The 23,013-nt window shown below is 38.4% G+C and overlaps 1 protein-coding gene across 1 annotated transcript; it reads left to right on the forward strand.

Annotated features, from left to right (window-relative positions):
- Window positions 1–4,696: 4,696 nt before the first annotated feature.
- LOC145053677 (early nodulin-like protein 15) lies at window positions 4,697–5,647 on the forward strand. Its single transcript, XM_079001766.1, has one exon. The coding sequence runs from the start codon at window positions 4,774–4,776 to the stop codon at window positions 5,497–5,499; it is 726 nt and encodes a 241-aa protein (XP_078857892.1). The 5' UTR covers window positions 4,697–4,773; the 3' UTR covers window positions 5,500–5,647.
- The last annotated feature ends 17,366 nt before the right edge of the window (window positions 5,648–23,013 follow it).

Raw genomic sequence — 23,013 nt, forward strand, 5'->3', positions numbered from 1 at the left:
AGACTCAATAGACATTCGAATAAATGATCCTACCTCAAATCTACAACCAGACAAGGAATAAGAAGAAAGGCTAAATTAGACATTCTAAGGCTATAAAATCCTAACTATGTACAATTATGGAGCATGCCCTAAGCAAATAGTAGTGACAGTTTCAATGTCATAAGAACGAACTCCTAGGCTAAGACATCACAAATAAGGCAACATTACCACATTATTTCTGCGAGATTCCTTAGCCTATCACTGACTAGCATGCAATTCTATAAGGTCATAATATATATATATATATATATATATATATATATATATATATATCGGCTATAAGATCTTAATTATGTACAACTATGATGCATACACTAAGCAACTACAATAATGATGTCAATTTCATACAAGGAAAACCCTAGGCTATCAGACATCATATAATCAAACAGTTCTATCATGCAATTCCTGAAGATCCCTAGCCTATCACTAGCACGCTGTTCTAACATCACAATATCAAATATCCGTATGGTATTTTGGGGTCTACTTACTGGCTCCGACTGGTCGTACACTTTGCATCCTCCTTTAGTATTTTGAAAACCATTTGAAAATCATTTTGAAAATCCTTTCCTTAGTTTGAGACTGGATTCACATGAGTGTTCCTCCAATTCACTCAAATTAAGGCTCTAATACCAACTTGTAACATCCATAAAATTCATGAAAAGTTAAAACTTTTTCAAGCATTCAAAGACCATTATTTATTACAAATTGTTTTCAAAATAGTTTCATATCAGAGTATCCCAGAAATCAAAATCATAAAACGTGAGGATGTGCACGATCAAGGCTTCTTCTTCCCACATCATCCGAAGTACTTGAAATAAATTCCAAAACTGTAAGCCCAAACCTTAGTGAGTTCCCCCAAAATACCAACGCCATACAAACCATAACCATATTATAAAAAACAACATGCATATAGAGTTTGCAGTATGACTGGACTGCCCTCACTAGGACTTCAGCCTATCTGGCCCACTCTCTAAACCTTCAGCATGTCTGGTCCGCCCTATCGGGCCATCAGCATGTCTGGACCATTCTCTGGGCCTTCGGTCTGACTGGTACGCCCCATCGGGCCTTCAGTCTATCTGGGCCGCTCTGGGTATGTTGGCCTACAACACAAAGCAGGACCGCCTCAACCCACCCCCAAGCATACAATCAACACTTAGATAACAAATCCTATCATGCCCAAATAGTCAGACCGATCTAACAGATCACTAATCATAACATTATCTTATATACCAGGATACCGACCTAACATGTCACCAAACATAAAATCATCCTATATACCAAGATACATATCTAATAGATCACTAAGCATATCAACATGCGATAACCAGGATAACAATCCAAAAGGGCCGACATTGGTGCCTACGACCATGTTAGTATAGTGAGGAAAACTCACCTCACAAATAGTGTTGAATCAAGAAGATCAAACCCAACTCTCGGCTCCAAGCTCAACTGCCTGTAATCACCATATTAATGATTCCATTAGAATCCCAAATTACCAAAATACCCTCAAAAGTCAAACTTGGTCAACCCTTGGTCAAAGTCAAAGTCAACGGTCAAGGTCAATAGTCCATGTTGACCCAACTCGTCGAGTTCCTTCAGAACTCAGACACCTAAAACTCGATTCAACTCGCCGAGTTACCTGAGTAACTCGTCGAGTTCTTCATTCTCCAGAAGACTGGGAAAACCCTAATCAACTCGCCGAGTTATCTCACCCACTCGCCGAGTTCACTCAGAATCCATAAGGTGGGTAAACCCTATCCGACTCGTCGAGTTCCTTCCATCTTTTTCTCAGTCAGACGCTTTTAAGTGAAACCCAGGCCTAAAACTGTAGATCTATCCTCCTAGGGTGTATTTACCCCGTAACGTTGCCAACTTTACGTAAATGGAAGGCCTTAAGAGGTTAAAATACCCAAAATTTGTCTTAAGAAGGGGTTTAGGGCATGAAGAAAGGCCAATGCTAGATAAAGTCTGTAACTTTATGATTATGGGGCCTAGAGGAGTCTAGATCTGAAGTTACAACTTCAAATCATGCTCAACTTCCAAAAATGGATCCAAAGTGGGCTAAAAAGCCCTAAACTCTTGAATGGAGAGATCTAACAAGAAAATGATCAAGGTAACGACTTTTTACCTTCAAAAGGTTGCCTTAACTGAGTAGATGCCGGATCTATAAGCTTCTTCTCACTCCAAGCTCCTAAACCTTCAAGTTTCTCCAAGAAATGCACCAAACACACACTCTTTAGCCTTGTACACACTCAATATGGAAGGTTATCTCCTTTAGGATTTTCTTCTAGACGATAGGGTGGTAAGGGAGGCTGGAGAGAGGACTTAAGGTCCTTTAAATAGGGTACAAACCCTAAAAATAAAGGTTTTCATGCACAACCTCAACTCATCGAGTTGGGTCCTCCAACTCGTCGAGTAGGCTTCATAATCTTCACGACCATATAAGTTTCTACACGACGAGTTGGGGCATCCAACTCATCGAGTAGGTCTAAAAATATGAATATAAAAGCTTCAAATTTATACTTGGGAGTTGGGATGTTACAACATCGCTGCTTCTGCCTCCTCCTTGGATGACCCCTACCTCTGAGCCTTCTGTCTCTTCCTCGGATGGCCTCTTATTCTCTAGATCCCTTTTCCGAGTCAGCCTCTTCCGATGTTGTTGCTGCCTCCCTCCGATGGCACCTTCTTGGTAGGAAAACCTTTGATCTACAATCGTCTCTCTTTCTCCATCTGTCATTACTAGTCATTGATCTCGCCAGAATTGGCTCTGTCCACCGCAATTTGAGCCCTCTTTCTTTCTCATTGCCTTTCTCTAGACTCTTGTGTCGCCAGCTCCATCATAGTTGTTGTCGTTGCTCCTCTTTTCTTCCACAACAAAACCGCGTCCAGTCACTACTTCTTCCCTCTTCATCTCCGACGAGCAGTCGCTGTTAGTCGTCACCGTCAAAGCTCTACCACTATCCTTATCTTTGTTTTTATGTTTATATGTTTCCAATTTAAATCATCTCCTTTCGATAAAACTGCGCTCACGTTTGCGGCAGGGGGAGGGGAAGGAGGGGGGTGTTAGTGATTAGGGTGGCTAATACTCATTAGGGTATCAGTTATGCGAAGAACCCATTTGTATTCATATTATATGAGGTTAAATCCTCATTATAATCAAGTAATCTATTATCTTTAAAAGTGTCCTCATTTTGAAATAAGCTCACTAATCTAGCCCATGATGCAAACCAACCCAAGCCGTCTACTAGGATCAACTATTTGTTTTCTTGGCCATCACCAATCTTAAAGTTGACTCTCTCCATCATCTACACACCACACACAATATTATTCATTTACCCTAATAACCTTTGTCAATCTTTACAAACAAGTTTTTAGCCGACCGAAACTCAATGGTACATGGACAACTACTTTCCAACTACAAGTCTTACATTTTCTTTGTTGACACCAACTCAATGATATCGCTAATAACATCACTGGTAAAGGAATTTCAAGACAATTTAAGCATTGAGATCCTATTGCTATGACTAAGGGGTATACTAGATAGACATACAAGATCGCCGTTATATCGATAGTAACCAACTTTTTTTTGTAGTCCTTAAAAAATTAGTGGTAATCCTTATCGCTTCGCATGACACGGATAAATATATACATCACAAACTCAAGAGAAAGCAAATGTTTACCCTACAAAACTTTAAATAACCTTAAGTATAAATATATTAATTTTACATAATTAGCAGCAAAGTTCATATAAAACTACTCATGTATGGCATCATCTCACCATAATTTCCGATCATGACCACCACCATAGAGATTTCTATGTATAAGAAGCATACTCATTGGAAAAGCTATCCATAAATTTGTGGCATACCATGTCTTAACACTCTTTTAGTTTGTTATAATCCCTCATCCTAAAAAATTGGTGGGTGTCATACCACACCCACCAACCCACCACAACATATATTTTTATATACAAAGTACTACCTTTGAATGATGTGTTTGATTTTCTCATGTGGTAGAACTTTATTGTAACCCATCCCACAACCAACCTACCGCACCTCACCTGGTCGGTGTGGTATTTATCGCACCACCGCAGTGCCAGGTAAGCAACCGTAGTAGTGTCAGGTGCCATGTATTCCCATCCGTCTAAGACCATATGTTGTTTTCAATCCTTTATTTTGACTGCTGGAAGCTTCCATTGGATTCTATCCATTTTCTCCATCAATTTGAAAAAACACGTCTACATTTCAAAAAAAAAATCTATTTAAAAATTAGTATTGAATCAGTCATGGTGTCAAGAAGTCAAACCGATATATTATTTTAATTTTAACACTTATTAACGTGACAAATTATCACACATTCACACCCAAATTCTGATTGATTATACTCGGGAGATTCCAATTAATAAAACTTACACACTATAAAAATAACAAACACTCATATATAGAAAATTAAATATATGAAAAAGGTAGCTACAAATATATTATCTTGGAACAGATCATAACATAGTGGGAAAAAAGTTGGAACAACTCAAAGAGAAACCAACCAAAATTATCCGCGTGAATCCAAAACTATTGACTTCTTCTTTTCGTTGTATTGACTCCACATGCCTTTGTTTCCCTATAAATTAAAACCTGAACACAGCCAACTTCTCAAATCAACATCAACCTTCAAAACCTTTCAAGAATTCAAATCATCATCTGAGATTTCTCTTTACAAGAAGTTAAAGGACAGAAAATGTCAGGTTTAAAGATCAATTTGGTGGTGATTATGGCGCTCATGCTTGCATCTGTACAGTTTCACGACACGGCGGCTCAGACTACCCATGTGGTCGGCGACGCCTTGGGTTGGAATATTCCTCCCAACGGACCTTCTGCTTACACCACCTGGGCATCAGGTCAGACCTTCAGTGTCGGCGATGTTCTTCTCTTTAACTTCACCACCGGATTCCATAACGTTGCTGAAGTGTCACAGGCGGCGTACGCCCCATGCACCACCGCCAACCCCATCTCCATTGCCACCACCGGTCCCGCTAGAGTCACCTTGAACGCACCTGGCACTCACTATTACATCTGCACCGTTGGCACTCATTGCCAAATTGGTCAGAAGTTAACTATCAACGTCTCCGCCGCGTCTGCCACCCCTGCTCCATCACCAACACCGGCACCCGTCATCCCCACACCCGTTTCTCCACCAACCCCAACCCCAACCCCAACCCCAACCCCTACACCTACCCCTGCTCCCTCCACAACAACCCCACCACCAACCTCCTCCCCTGCCCCTTCTTCCGAGGATGCCAGCCCAGTATCACCACCCACCTTCGGCCAATCTCCCTCAGGCAGTAACGCCCCTTCTCCCACAGATACCACCATTCTACCACCACCATCACCCAGTTCTGCTCCATCTTTCACCACTGTGGTACCCTTCACTTTCTTGGCCATAGCTTTAGCTTTCTTTCACTAGATCTAGTGATTGGTGGTTACCTCAGATAGAATGTGATATTACGTAATTCATTTTTGTTTAAAATTCTTTTTTCTATATATGTCAATGTACATATTAAATTGATCAGATACATAATTTTAATTTATGATATTTATATTATTATGTCCAACTCTCAATTTTATTCGACTTAAACATGCATGTGACTACATCACAAGGGAACCAATAATACTATAATACTATATGAAAATTACGATATCTTTTATATTACCGAATTTAGAAATATGGTGTATATTATTCAATTTACTATGAATACAATATCCATATGTAATATAATCATCAACACCACGATGGTGTTGATATAAAAACATGATATTAATTTATGATTTGGCTATAACCTACATGGCCAAGAGGCCACTTAACTGATTGAGCCTTAGGATGTGACCTAAACTGTTGGAATCCTAAGTCAAGTAGGACTTGGAGGCCAAGTTATAACGAGACTTAAGCAAGTAGGTTTAAGAGTCCTAATACAATTTTAATTACAAGTCGGTAGATTAAAATCTATATATCCATCTTGTTTAGCCGTGTAGGGTTAAGAGAGATTGTATTCACAAATTGAGTTTTGAGTTATTTTCTCAATTAATCAAAGAGATAGTTTGATTAATTGTTTGTGTTATACTTTATTGACTTAAATTTGATTAATTGTTTGTGTTATACTTTCTTGACTTGAATTGGTATCAGAGCCAAGAACATAGCCCTCTGAGATCGAATTTCTTGCTTGTTGAACATAATGGCCGACATGGCAGGATATGAAGGGCCTTTAGGCGGTGCTCCGGTGAGGGAGAAGGAGATTGGAGCCACTTCGGTGCAATGTCCCATGCTTAATTCACCCAACTACATTATATGGGCACTAAGAATGAAGGTGGTGTTGCGGATTCAGAAGGCATGGACCGCAATCGATCCAGGAACAGAGAAGAATGAAGTAAAAGATTATCTGGCAATGGGGTTGTTGTATCAGGTGATCCCCGGAGACTTTGACTATGCAAATCGGAGATGTGGAGTCCTCAAAGGTATTATGGGATGCAATCAAAGCCAGGCACATGGGTGCTGACCGTGTGAAGGAAGCTAGGTTACAAACCTTGATGGCAAAATTCGACCACTTGAAGATGTCTGACTCGGAATCGATTGACGATTTTGCAGGAAAATTGTCTGGGTTAGCCTCAAAATCGGTAGCCCTAGGAGAAGTAATTGATGAGACGAAGCTTGTGAAGAAGTTTCTCAATTCGTTACCGAGAGAGAAGTTCATTCACATAGTGGCTTCGCTGGAACATGTTTTAGACCTAAAAACTAACGGATTCGAGGATGTAGTTGGGCGATTGAAGGCGTATGAAGAGGAGATTAGGGAGGAGGACATCGGTGGGAAGGATCAGGTGAAAGTTCTGTTCGTTGACCATGGTGGAAGTACGAATTGGAAGTCACAAAAGGGAACGAAAGGGAAGGGTCCTAATGGGTCTAATAATGTGAATGGGTATAACGGGTCTGGTGGATCAAATAGTGCTAATCGGGCTTCTGATGGTGGAAAGGTCAAACAACAATGGCCTAATAACAATCAAAAATTAAATCAGCCCATGAATAGTAATGACTCGAACCAGAAAAATAAAGAAAGATCGGTCCAAAATTATTTGTTACTTGTGCAATAAACCGGGCCACTTGGCATCTCCATGTCTGGACCAAATTAAAAAATTATAAGAAAGTAATTTTACCGAATATGACGATACCGACGAGACTGTATTTTTACACGAGACCGTATTTTTAAGTGAAGAAAAGGTGAGACTGTCTCAATACGACTCACATGATAACGATGTGTGATATTTGGATAACCGGGCAAGCAATCATAAGACGGGAAACCGGTCATTTTTCTTCGAATATGATGAAGGCATAACCGGGAGGGTTAAATTTGGAGATAATTCGTGTGTAAAAATAAAGGGAAAAGTGTTATACTTTTCCAAGACAAAAGGGGTCAACAAGGGCTGATGACCGAGATTTACTACATACTGGATCTCAAGAACAATATTATTAGTCTCGGACAAGCAACCGAATCCGGGTGTGATATTCGAATGAAAGACAACTATTTGACCATGTATGATGTCGATAATTGCTTATTAATGAAAGTACAAAGAACTCCAAACCGCCTGTATAAAATAAAGTTACAAATTAGAGCACCAATTTGCCTTCATTTGAGACTAAATGAAGATATGTGGCGATGTCATGCAAGACTTGGACACATCAATTTCGAGTCAATGAAAAAGATGTCCAAGAAGGGTCTAGTCAAAGGGTTACCCCAATTTTATCATGAGAATCAATTGTGTGAGTCTTGCTTTGTGGGCAAGCAAACAAGAAAGTCATTCCTTACTATGACAACATACAAAGCAAAACGACCATTGGAACTAGTTCATGGTGATTTATGTGGTCCGATCACGCCGACAACCAAGGGTCAAAATCGGTATATTTTTACACGCTTTGATGATTTTTCATGATTTATGTGGAATTATCCCATGAAAGAAAAGAGTGAGGTATTTACACACTACAAAAAATTCAAAGCTTTGGTGGAGAATGAAATTGAAAAGCCTTTGAAGGTGTTTAGAAGTGATCGAGGAGGTGAGTTTACTTCTCTCGAGTTTAATTCTTTTTGTAATCAAAACGGAGTCAAATGCTACCTTACCGCTCCATACTCTCCACAACAAAACAGAATTGTGGAACGAAGAAACCAAACTCTTATGGACACGACACAAAGTATAATGAAGGCAATGCATGTTCCAAACTACTTATGGGGAGAAGCGGTAAATCGGTCTACAAATCTAATCAATCGTGTTTACACAAGAGTCCTTGATGATACAATTCCTTACGAAAAGTTGTATAAAAGAAAACCGAATTTAGAAAATGTTCGTATATTTGGGTGTCTAGCACATGCAAAAGTTGAACCGGTTAATCTAAAGAAGTTGGATGCAAGATCAAGACCACTAGTGCATGTTGGTTCCGAATGGGGTACGAAAGCTTATCAGTTATTTAAACCGGTGACACAAAAAATTATCATGAGTTGATATGTTATTTTTGATGAAACCAAAGGGTGGGATTGGATTAAAAAAGCAAGAACCAACAATGAAGAACCGGTCTCATTCATAATACCATGTGACTACCCAGAAGGCAAGACGAGAAAAGATCAAGGAAACGAGGTAAACAATGACCCAATGGAATCGATAGAATCATATCATGAGATTGGAGACGGAGTGGAAGTACAAGATAATGAGCAACCTAGTTCTGTCAATAATAATGTTCAACAAGGTGCTACAAACCAAAGGCCCTTGAGAACAAGAATACCTCCAAGACGATTTCAAGATTATAAGCTTGATATTGATAATCTTGAAGAACTTCTTCTAACAACCAATGACGAGTCGGTATCGGTTGAAGAAGCAAAGAAAGAACCAGAGTGGTTCAAAGCCATGGATGCAAATATCAATTCTATAAACAAGAATAATACTTGGACACTTGTGAACAAGCCTATTGGGGTGAAACCAATTGCACTCAAGTGGGTGTTCAAATTAAAGAAAAATGTAGACGGCACCATTAATAAATACAAGGCAAGGTTGTTTGCTAAAGGTTACATGCAAAAACGCGATATTGATTTTCAAGAAGTATTTACTCTAGTAGCATGAATCGAAACCATGCGATTTCTTATAGCCTTGGCTGCTACTCATGGGTGGGAGCTTCACCACTTAGATGTTAAAATGATGTTCTTTAATGGAGAAGTGAAGGAAAACGTTTACGTGTCACAACCGGAAGGCTATATACAGAAATGCAACAAACATAAAGTAAATCGCCTTACAAAAGCACTATATGGTCTAAGACAAACACCTCGAGCATGGAACACGAAGATTTACAGGATTTTGAAGAGTATGAAATTTCAAAAGTACATGAAAGAACCATCGGTGTACCGAAAAAATGAAGGATCTAAGTTGTTGATATTGGCAATTTATGTTGATGATTTATTTGTCTCAAGTACAAATTTGAGCATGATAAAGGGTTTCAAATTAAAGATGTCCAGGAACTTTGAGATGTCGAATCTTGGAAGATTGACTTATTACCTTAACATTGAAGTTAAGAAAGAGGAATTGGGGATTACTATAAACCAAGAAGCATATGCTCAACGCATTCTAAAAGAACCTGGTTTACATGATTGCAGTCCGACCCGCATTCCAATGGAACCAGGAAATAAATTGTCAGAGATTAAAGATGAACCCGAAATTAACCCGACACAATACCGAAAGGTGGTTGGATGACTTAGATATCTCTTGAAAATAAGACCCGATATGTCATATGTTGTTGGAGTTGTTATCCGATGCATGCAAAGTCCAAGAGAATCACATGGCGGAGCAATCAAACATATCCTGAGGTACTAACGGGGAACAACGGGATACGAAATCGTGTATAAGAGGATGGGACAAAGGAGACTTGTGGGTTATAGTGATAGTAGTCACAATGTTGACCAGGATGACGGAAAAAGCACAACCGGTCACATTTTCTACTAGGGGTCATCTCCGATAACATGGTGTTCGCAAAAGCAAGATATCGTTGCTTTATCATCTTGTGAGGCGGAGTTCATGGCAGCCACAACGACCATATGTCAAGAAAAATGAATTCAAGATTTTTTTGGTGAAATCAAGAAGAAAGCGCAAGAGAAAGTGGTTTTAAGAGTTGATAACAAGTTGGCTATCGATCTAATGAAAAATCTTGTTTTTCATGGAAGGAGTAAACACATTCACACGAGGTTTCACTTCATTTACAATTGTGTTGAAAACAATCAAGTGGAGGTGGAATACACTTCCTATGAAGAATAAAGGGAGGATATTCTTCCAAAACCGCTAGTTCGAACCAAGTTCAAGGAAATGCGGAGCTTAATCGGGATTGAAGAAGCTTGTAGAAGGACTTAGAGATTCAGGGGTGATTGTTGGAATTCCAAGTTAAGTAGGACTTGGAGACCAAGTTATAACGGGACTTAAGTGTGACAACCCGGAAAATTTTTAATTCTCGTTAAGACTACATTGATCAACCTTAATCCTTCCATAGCCTTAAAATAAATGGTTTATTGGGTTATAAGTGTTGAAGCCTAGATTAACTAGGAGTATTAAGGTTTGGAAGTGAATAGCTTTAAACACACGATAACCTTCGCATGGCCGCAAACTCTTCGCAGCCGTGAACTCCGAGCCCTAAACCACTTCAGACCGTGAACCCTCGGTGTACGGCCGTAAACGTGGCTTCAGTGGTGAACCTCTGGCCGTAAACTCCTCGGCCTCAATCACTTCGCTATATAGATAGAATCACTTGATAATTTCTTGATTAGTCACATATTCAAGTCAAGAACTTCCATTCTCTCTCAAGTATCATCATGGATATCCTCCTTGATCTTCAATAGTGTTAGTTATTCTTGCATATTTACTTGATATCCTTCTTAATCAAGTAAAACCCTTTGATTTCATCCATGGATTCATCACTTTTGATCTAGATCTTCAAGATCATCGTCTTTCACCAAGAACGCCAAGAACACACATCTTCCTTTGGCCGTAATCTCCCTTTCATACAATCACATGTGATTATAACACTTCATTTCTAGTGTTTCCTAGTGCCTAAGGTTGTTTCTTTGCATGTTAGTTGTTTAAAACACTAATTACATGCCTACATATATATATATATATATATATATATATATATATATATATATATATATATATATATATATATGCCATTATATGTCATTTAGGACTTGTTTGAGTCTCGGGAATTCATTCGTGGAAATTCTCTCCTTACTCGAATCTTCAAGTTGAATCACCCAGATAAGGTGAGTTCATACCCCTATAATCAATCTTTTAAATGTTTTAAATGATTTTAAGGGGGGAGGGGGGGGGGGGAATACAAGTTGAACAAAATATTATAGTGTAAATATTTACATGTGATAATAATCACATTAAAGAGATTACTTATGATTTTGTAAGTGATCAAATCAATTCAACAACTCTTTTGTAAAAATGTTAGTTTATTGTTTATAAAAATTGTGTTTTCAAAGTTCATGCATAACTCAGTAGATAATCGAGTCTTTCTACAAATCAGAGACAGTTCAAAACAAACATACTAGTAAACTATAATGGGTATAGTTTAAGGGTTCTAACAATACTATACCAAGAACAGGAAGGAACATACGATAACAAGAACAAATAAAAATAATATGAGATACTAATTCAGGGTGCACCAATTCAAATGTTGTGTCACGTTTTTGTAACCAGAGTCTCCTGGAGGGAGAGTGTGAGTTTGGGTATAGATCTAGACGGGATTGACCATCCTACACCTCACTGCTAGCTACAGTGGGATCTGTAGGTCCACGGGTGAACAAATGTCATACCTTTTCGACGCCTGAAAAACATTGTGTACTTACACTAGGTCGATCAAGCATGGTTACAACCATATCACATTTTACCTTAATTTAACTAATTGGTTTTAAGATAGTTAGTGCTTCAGTAGTTATTTATACAAATATTACTACACACTTTCATTTTCCCATTACATTCTTATAGTGATATTCTCACTTAAAAGGTAATGCAAACTGTACTTTTAGTAAAGATAGTCTCAAACTTTAGAAAACATACATTAATACAAAAGACAAACAAAATAGTTGAGTCTTAGTACATATAGTTAGCGGGGGCCCGTAATGCTAACTTTATGATTCCTCGGTAGATACATAAGGGATATATATTAATCGGGTCCGACAGACAATAGGATGCGTGCTCTCCGCTTCATTTCCTGTTCCTTGTTTGGTTGTGGGCTTAGAGCAGATTCACCCAGTCTACTATCTATTCGATCTTAGCTATATATATATATATATATATATATATATATATATATATATATATATATATTATGTATACACCAAGTAATCATAAGGAGTATCAAGTATGGGTCAGGTCATAGTATACAAATTCAGTATACCGTTTCTAGTATAAAAACATACTTTTTGGATAGAACACTAAGTAGGAGAAACCAGAAACTTACTAGTAAAGGGTTTAATCAATTTTATTAAACCAGTATATCTTAAAGGACCTTTAGTGGTTAATTCTATAATACCTTTGTTAATACATCAGGGTTATACATAATTATTATCCGATAGGAAGTTGGACGTGTGCTTTCCACCTTACTTCCTGCTCCCTGTTTGGTTGTGGGCTTATGGCAGATTCACCCATTTAACTATCCGTTCTATATTAGATTATATACAGCTAGTATAAACTAAGTGATTATAGAAGGAACTATTGTGGTTACCATTTTACTAAAGGAAATATATGATTTTCTTTAAGAGTGTTTTCATCAAATATAAAGAACTATTACAGTTAACTCCGTGAGTACCAAATGAATACGTCAGGGTTATATAACAGTGATGATCTAACAAACAATGAGATGTGTGACTTCTGCCTCATTCCCTGTTCCTTGTTTGGTTGTGGGCTTAGGGCAGATTCACACAATCGATTGTCTGTTTACTCCAAATTTTATATAACTTGTATCCATTTAATACTCATAGAAGGAATTATAGAGTCATTTTTACTTTCATTCATTATATCAGAAAATATAGGATTTTCTGTAGGAACAGACGGACTTTTTTAAAAGAACTTACAACTTTCTTTTCATCACTTAAATACTTATCAACTCACCAGCTTAAATCTTGATCCTCTCTGTCAAAATAACTTGTATTCTCAGAAAACTAGTAGACAGGTACGCGTACTGGGATTCAAAAGATGGAGTATAGTAGCTTCATGTCTTGTTTTGTTAATTACTTTTGGAGTCAATCTTTTGTGAATTACATACTTTGTAAACACTTTAATATTAATACAATGGTTGTTTGTTACTTTGATTACTATGATGCATGTGTTGTGATACTAAACATGACGTCCTCCACCCCCGAACGTTTCCGTCGTTCCAGTTTGGGGGTATGACAGATTGGTATCAGAGCATTGTTTATAGTGAACTAAGTATATCAACCGATAAAAGATATACAACTATAAATGCAATGGGGCCGAAGTGCTCTGACTTAAAGTATATTTAAAAATATAACAATATTTTATAAAAGTAAATATACATGATTACTCATATATACATACTAAAATAAGTATCGCAAAAAGAACAGAACATAAGTATTTAAAGTTTGGACACTGTGGTCAAACCTGGACAGTTATGTAATCATATCTGGGATCAATATAGCCTGATCAACTATATTCATTTGAGATATGATCGACATGTGTTTGGGAGTGATGTGGTGTTGCAACAGTCTTAAAACTTACTTAACTCTATTCAAGGGAATTCTAGATCAGAACATAAAGTTAAAATACCATAGAAGTATTTTATGATACTATAAGACAACAAAAAGTTTAAAACATACCAATTTCATTACATTAAAATACTATAGGAGTATTTTAGACACTATTGTTAACACGCTGTTGTGCGTGTATTAAACAAGTAAATTTATCACTGCTGGTTGCACTAAAAATATAGCACAGGGAAGCAGGGTCGAATCCTCAGGGACACGGCTTAATGGTCAATGCTTTTTTGCATCAGGCACAATCCAGTCAAGAAACAGAAAATATAAAAAGGGGGTTTTGAATTAAACTAAAAACTAGAATTACAATGATATTAAACTAATTAAAAATCAATAATAAAAACGATTTCAGCTCTGCTGCGACTTTCCTAATCATGCAACTAACCCAGATCTGATTATTTGAGATGCGTTCTATCTAAGCTGGTACTGAGAAAAAACTAACAAGATCTAGTAATTCTCTTTTACCTAAATTAGTTAATCAAAACAAGCTCTTCAATTAACACTAACTTTTTACTGTCTAATCAAACAAGCTCTTAATTAAGTCAGAAAAGTTGAATTATAATCTATGTAAAATTCCCAGCAATATCCAATACTTCTCAAAGGCTCGGAAGCGTAAATATATGATTTTTACAGTTTATACCATAGTTAAATCCCAAAACAGAACCAATCTGATACTTGTTACTTTAACCAGTTGATAAAACCCAATCTGGGGGTTATCTACCTCGATACAAGGATATGTACTTTCTTCTAACCCAACTACCTTCGATAGCGCCAAACGCCTAGCCTAGCGACTCATTAACCATGTATTCCACCATGGCGTGGTGGTCCCTATTTCCAAACCATCAAAGGGAGGAGACTTTAAACGAAAGTCGGGGAAAAAGAGGAAGGAGCAAACAACATAGGAACTCCCACATGAGCAACAAATGGTTACTGTATACACCGCCACAACACCTGCTACTCCAAAACCTTCCAGACGATATGCTGGAACTCTCCCGAAGTGTGGAAAGTCTAACTACCACCACACCAGAGTATGTCGGGAAATGCAGTGCATGAACTGCCACAGGTTAGGGCACACAACCCGTTTCTGCAGGGTGCCGACACAACTGATCTCCCAAGTCCCTAAAGTAGAAGTAAACTAGGCTTGTCATGGTTGTGATGAGATAGGGCATTACATGAGGGACTGCCCGATAACGAATAACTCAGGCATGAATAGACGGCTTCTGATGATCACCGTAGAAGAAACTACCCCGGAGTCCGCAGTGACCAACGATATGTCTTCGAAATAAGAATTGCTTTAAAATTTAATTTATATTTATATAAAATTAAAACTTGGGGAAATAATTAAAAGTAATTACAAAAACTCACTCATCTGAACAAGTCACATCATTCGTAAGAGAACTAAAGATCCGTACAGGTGATCTATGATGGCTTAGGATGTACATCAGGGTAGTGCATAGCTAAGATTTTGCAGACATAGAGTGAGTGATTCCGCCTTAATTTCTGGTTCCTTGTTCGGTTGTAGATTTAGGGCATAGCCACTCAGTCGACCGTCTTATTCATCTTAATTATAAATAACTTGTATATGCTAGACGATCATAGAGGTACCGAGGAGGATCATAATATAGAGTATCGATACTAGTTATCAAAGCAATTTCACTGTTAGTACTCGCTCATCGCGATAGAATTTTTGGCAGTGGTAATATCAAGGAGAAAACTGAAAGCTCTAGAAAGTCTACACATAATACATTGTCGAGCACACTCGGGATACACCATCGTATAACAAACGTTTCTTTCAAATCGACCTAACTTTTGTTTCTGTAAAGAGTCCGTTGTCATCATTCGTCATGAATTGGCGTGGTCCTCACCATAATAAGCTCCTATATTTCGAAATTCCATCGCCCTAACCGACAAATTCATGAAACCCTCGTCATTCATAACGAACACCCGAACTAGACCTCAGTATAGTCTCTTGTCTTCTAAACCCCGAAGTACTCATGCGAGGAGTACCTTGCCCTCCGAAACCTTGCCGCCGTATACTCAATAGACCTTCCCGAACTACCACTCGGCCAACAGATCAAGTTCAAGCACAGAGGCTACGGACGAAAACAGCCCACCTATCACTAATAAGTGTATACGCAAGGATGGTATACAATTATGATTATGCAGATTTAGGTTGTATGTTTCCGCCCTATCTCCTGTTCCTTGTTTGGTTGTGGACCTGGTGCAAAGTCAGACATCATACCATCTTACTAATCATAATTACATACGACTTGTAACTGTTGGATATAGTGTCTAAGTCCATAACTTTATTTGGTATGTACTTGATCCGACCCGACATGGTCCATTTGGGTTGCATGGCATTGCAATACTTGGATAGACTAAATGAGAGAATATGGCACTTATGATTATTAATATATTATAAGTTCTAATATACTAATAATAGTGTTATTTAATTAGTATTGATCAAGTATTAATCTAGTATTAATTTGGTGATCAAAGTGAGACTAATTAAATATATAAGGTTGATTATGACAATCATCAATTATTTTATGGTGGATTAATGATCCATGGTTTATGGGTTATGGATGTAACCATTTGGAGCTCCATGGATAGTCCATGGGAGTTACAAACCCATGGGTCATGAGAAATGAAGAGTCATGACAATTATGGGTCTTCTTAATGAAACCCTAATTATGACACCACTATAAAAGGAACCCTTTGGCTAGCAAAATTGTGACCTAGGGTTACTAGAGAGGGCATAACCAATTTTGAGTGCTAGAAGTATTCTCTCAAGTTATTCCAAGTTTTGTGGTGTTGTGTGAAGCATTTGAGGCACAACATTTGGGGTGCTAGGCTCACAAAGTCTTGAAGGAATCCTAGCAACAACAAGGTATGTATTTCTACTAGTTTTTATGTTTCATATATTCCTAATGCCATGCTAGTTAGGAAATAACCTTGAAAAAGAAATTTGCATGTATATAGAGAAAACATAGATTCAAGGTTATTAGGGTTGCATTTACACTTAGGAAGTGTTAGAATGCTCAAAACCCATCAGTGGTATCAGAGCCTAGGATTGTTTTCTGTATACTTGATGCAAAACTGCTTGAAAATCGAAAATTCTGCTCACTGTCGACTGGACTCGCCGAGTTCATGGGGAGGACTCACCAAGTCCATGTACAAATTCATCCTACTCGTCAAGTAGAATCATGCACTCGACGAGTAGGTCCGTGCTGGGCAGTCTTTTCATGTTTTGTTGCTGGAAATGGATTAAAATCATTATCCCAATCTGTTTTGGACTTGTAAAAACTGTTTTTCAAAATGATAATGATAATGTTAACTCATTTTCACATGACTTTTATCAATTTTCAAGAATTGTATATGTTAATATGATTCATGAAATTGCTTGGGATGAATTTGTGTTCTTATGAGTTTTTAGAAGATCATAGGAATTATGTGTAACCTCCATGTGTTTTTAATTCATGATCTTAATTGTAATGATGGTGTTCATAACTTATCCTCAAGTTATGGATAACCAAAAGTCACTTCTTTAAATTATGATTAAAGAACTAAAGAGGTTTCATAAAATGAAGAGTCTTCATTTTTATGAACCATTAAAACTTATAAGTTACAAATTGAAGAGACTTGGAATAGTTTCAATTCTTGCCCTCAAGTTTTGGAATTTGAAAAGTCTTACACTCTAATACTTTAATTCCAAATTAAACCTTAGATTTTTAAAAAGTTTAAAAATCAACACTTATACTATTATTATAATTTTATTATATAGATATGTATAAGAACGTGTCGTTCTTACCGTTAGTAGGCCTCATTCATGAAGCCGGTCTATAAGGGGGGTATAAGGTTGTTGCCTATAAAATGGTGACTTAATGGGTGTCCACTCTCACCCACCGCTTCCTTGATCGGTGGAGGGTCGTTAGCCGAACGGGTAGGATATGACTTTAAATTCTCATTAAAAGTATAATGAACTATAAAGTAACTATACATTATAAATTCCCAATCTTAGTTACTTTAGGAAAATGTGAATTTGGTGCTAGCCCATAAAATTACACTTTGTACCTTACCAAGTCGTTAATGGAGCGTGTGTTGTTAACCGCCACACTAACATGGACTAGTAAGAGTGGCAAAGGGTAACTTGACTTTATTATAGATCGGTGGAGCGTGTGTGGTTAACCGGCACATCGATTAGGTAATATTGTTGAGGGTACCAAGTCAATTTGTATGGTTATTCACACCTTGTTTGTGATCCTCGACATCCTAGTCACAAACTTGAGAGGGCACAATCGAGATTCAAACATGCCATTGAAAAGTTCAATGTATCTCAAAAGATCTAGGAGTTTCAAAACCAATAAAACCTAATAATAAAATATTTCGTCTTATGGTGGAAATTGGTAAATCGTCATTTACCTACCTTCAAATATTTTATTGTGTGGATTACGGCATCCCTTTTCCACCTATAAATAGTTTGTTGGATCCTAGCCTTAGTATTTCATTTGGGTGACTTATTAAGGACTCTTAATCTAATGAAACTTATCTTCTTTTTATTCCAGATGTCTTCCAATAACGCTGCTGGCTCAAACCCGATAGGCTCCTTTTCCCTAATGAACTTGTGTAGTAAGGTCATCTTTGATGGATCCAACTTTAATGAGTGGATTAGAAACATCAGGATGATTACCCGCTATGAGGACAAAGAATATGTCCTTGACAGGGAGCTTAAGGTTGTTAATGAAGCCACTGCTACTCCAGAAGAGCTTGCGGAGTTCATTGCACATGAAAAGGATGCCACCAAGGTGTCCTGCATCATGATGGCCACAATGACTCCGGAACTCCAAAAATCTTATGAAGATTTCTACCCCTATGAGATGCACCTAGATCTGATGGAAAGGTACCATCAGAGCGTGCGTCAAGAGAGGTATAAAATCATTTCCTCCATGATAACCGCAAGGATGAAGGATGGTGAACCCATCACCGGTCACCTGCAGAAGATGCAGAGGTTCGTTGACCGGTTGCTAAAGCTTAATGTTGACTTCCCTGAGGAATTGGCGATTGACATCATTCTCCATTCCTTACCTCAAAGTTATGATCAGTTTCGTATGACTTATCATATGAACAAGGAGAAAGTCACACTTAGCAAACTTCAAGGACTCTTAAGGACAGCTGAAAATGGCCTTAAGGGTAAAGCGGTTGCTACTTCTACTCCTTTAACAACCCCTGTTCTTGCAATTGGGCAAGGGAAGGGTAAGAAGAGGAAAAGCCCTTCAAAGGGTACCAATGGTAAGACTCTTGATGGTTCCTCTTCAAGTGGGACAAAGAAAGGTCCCATTACTCCTTCTTCGAACCCAAAGGAAGCACAGTGCTTCTATTGCCAAGATAAGGGACACTTCAAGCGAAGCTGCGCCAAATATCTGCAAGATGTAAAGGATGGGAAGGTTAAACCCACCCATGCAGCTATTTACACAATATTGTCTAACAACTCATCTAATGCTAATTCTTGGGTGCTTGATACAGGGTGTGGTATTCACATTTGTACTGATTTGCAGGAACTAAGAAGAAGTGAGCAAGTGGAGCACGAGAAGATAAACTTAGTCATGGGCAACAGGAAAGCATCACCTGTTACCAAGATAGGAGTTTATTCTTTATTGCTTAATAATGGGTTAATGTTAGATTTGAATAAGTGTTGTTACTCACCCGAAATGGCGAGAAATATTATTTCTTTTCATGGCTTGTACAAACAAGGTTTTACATTTTCATTTGATAATAAAAATGGTGGTATTAATGTTTATTACAATGATGTATTTTACTTTAAAGCAATACCTTATGATGGTGTATATGAAGCTGTGAATGTTGTAGACAATTTAGGAAATAATGTGTTGTATATTGATTCTTCTGATAGCTTGGACAAAGCATCCTTGTGGCATTGTCGTCTTGGACATGTTAACAAGAAGCGCATAGGCCAACTCCAAAAGGCTGGAGTCTTGGAATCATTTGACCTCAAGTCAGATGATAGTTGCGAGTCTTGTTTACTTGGAAAAATGACAAAGTCACCCTTCACAGGTACTTGTGATAGGGGTGAAGGTTTGTTGGACCTTGTACACACGGATGTGTGTGGGCCCTTCAGAGTTGCTACAAGGGATGCTAATCATTATTATGTGACTTTTACTGATGATTACAGTAGATATTGATATATTTACTTAATAAAGCATAAGTCAGAAACCTTTGAAAAGTTCAAAGAGTTTAAGCAGGAAGTTGAGAATCAATTGGGCAGGAACATCAAGATGCTCCGATCCGATTGGGGAGGAGAGTATCTTAGCATTGAGTCCCTTGACTATCTTAAGGAATGTGGGATTGTCTCACAATTGACACCTCCCAGGACACCACAGTTGAATGGTGTAGCTGAGAGGCGCAATCGAACCCTGTTGGATATGGTTCGTTCCATGATGAGTCGAGCTTCGTTACCAATCTCTCTCTGGGGGTATGCCTTAGAGACTGCCACCCATATCTTTAATCTAGTCCCTACTAAAAAGGTTGCCAAAACACCTCACGAGATGTGGACTGAGAAAGTGCCCAATTTGGACCACATCAAGATTTGGGATTGTGAAGCTTTTGTGAGGCGTGAGACTCATGAAAAGCTTGAGCCCCGAAGTGAGAGGTGTATTTTCATCGGCTACCCACAGAGATCCATTGGTTACCTCTTCTACAGACCCAGTGAAAATGTGGTCTTTAGAGAATTCATAAGCCAAGGGGACAGTGGGAGGCAAATTGACCTTGAAGAGCTTCAAGAGTCAAGTGGTGAAGGAACCTCAAATGCTGTCAGCCAACCTGAGGAGGAAACTTCTGTTGAGCCGATAGATGAGTCTGTACCTCCAAGACGTTCCACTAGGGTAAGGAACACACCTGAATTTTATTATGGTTATCACATCACCACTGATGGTGATACATTTATCAGTGATAATACACTGATAGATTTGGATGAACCTAAGAATTATAAGGAAGCCATGGTAGGCCCTGAGTCTACGAAATGGAAGGAGGCTATGGACAGCGAGATTCAGTCCATGTATGACAATCAAGTTTGGAACTTGGTTGACAATGTACCAGGTCGTAAAACAGTTGGGTGCAAATGGATCTTCAAGAAGAAGACCAACATGGATGGGAAAGTACACACTTATAAAGCGCGACTGGTTACGAAGGGCTTTACTCAAACTCCGGGAGTTGACTATGATGAGACCTTCTCACCAGTAGCTAAGATTAAGTCTATTAGAGTGTTGTTAGCCATAGCTGCATTTCATGACTATGAAATATGGCAAATGGATGTCAAAACCGCTTTCCTTAATAAGAAGTTGGCTGAGGATGTTTACATGGCTCAGCCAGAGGGTTTTGTCGATCCAAAATACCCTAATAGAGTGTGTAAGCTTGAAAAATCCATTTATGGATTGAAACAAGCATCTCGCCGGTGGAATCTTTGCTTTGATGAGAAAGTCAAAGAGTTTGCCTTTTCTAGGAGTGAGGATGAGTCTTGTGTGTATGTCAGGGCTAGTGGGAGCATAGTTAGCTTCTTGGTGTTATATGTGGATGACATACTTCTCATAGGAAACGACATCCCAACTTTGCAGGAGGTTAAGGCCTGGCTTGGGAAGTGTTTTGCTATGAAGGACCTTGGGGAAGCTGCCTATATACTAGGGATAAGGATATTGAGAGATAGGAGTAAGAGACTAATTGGACTTAGTCAAAGTACTTATGTGGATAAGATACTGAAAAGGTTCAGTATGCAAGATTCCAAGAAAGGAGAGTTACCAATCCAGAGTAATGCCAAGCTAAGTAAGACTCAAAGTCCGAGTACAGAGGCTGAGATAGCTGAGATGAGTCAGATACCCTATGCTTCCGTTGTGGGCTCGATCATGTATGCTATGACCTGTACTCGCCCTGATGTGGCCTTTGCTTTGAGCATGGTCAGTAGATATCAAGGGAACCCTGGCAAGGCACACTGGACAGCGGTAAAGAACATTCTCAAGTATTTGCGGAGGACTAAGGACTGGGTCCTTACCCTCGGAGGCAGTGATGACTTGAGAGTGGAAGGATATAGTGATGCTAGCTTTCAAACTGATAGGGATAATTTCCACTCTCAATCAGGCTGGGTCTTTATCCTAAATGGAGGAGCAATTACTTGGAAAAGTTCCAAGCAGGAGACAATAGCTGATTCGACTTGTGAATCAGAGTAGATAGCAGCAAGCAAGGCAACAACAGAGGCGATATGGATAAAGAACTTCATCGGTGACCTTGGAGTTGTGCCAGCTATAAAGGAGCCAATGGAAATTTTCTGTGACAGTGAAAGTGCGGTTGCTTTGGCGAAAGAACAAAGAGATCATGGGAGATCTAGGCACATTGACAAAAAATACCATTTCATCAGACATAGAATAGAAGGACTCCTCGTGGCAAAGAGGGTATCATCAGATGAGAACCCGACAGATCCCCTCACGAAGGGACTGAGCAGGGTTAAGCATTTACAGCACGCAAGGCGCATTGGGCTGAAGGATGATATTAGTTTCAATAATTAGATTCCTGAAACTCGTAAAATGTAATTGACATTTGATGATAAATAAAAGTTGTTATTTATGTATGAGTAAGGTGTTACTATCTTGTGTTGATTGTTTACTATGTTTCAATTTTGCAAGTTTTTACTTCCAGAATAATCATGTTATTATTCAAACCATCCACAGTCGGTCAAACTTTGGAAGTAAGTATTGATTCAAGACTGTCATGAATTTGGCTTGTATGATTTGTCTAAAGTTCTTTAGACAATGCAATGGTTGCTACAACATTCATGAGTACTCATAAGGGCTGAGTATTGGATTCAACCCACGCTCACTTGCATCACTTCATGGAATTTATCTCGAGTGATCGTGAGACGGTAATATCATATAAATCTTCAAACCTAGAGATATGAGTTGTTGACTATGAGTTGGTTATTCATTGATTGTCGAAAACATATTGGTAACTCGATGTTATAAAATGTGCCTTTGTGAGTAATTCAACGAGTAGTTAGTACAAGCATATCAGTCGAAGTTTATCTGTTCCTTCTAGAAATAGAAGCGATATCTGGGCCCCTCGATGATTTG

Source organism: Lactuca serriola, chromosome 5, assembly GCF_051521515.1.
Source record: "Lactuca serriola cultivar US96UC23 chromosome 5, Lser_US96UC23_V15, whole genome shotgun sequence".
NCBI lineage: Eukaryota > Viridiplantae > Streptophyta > Magnoliopsida > Asterales > Asteraceae > Lactuca > Lactuca serriola.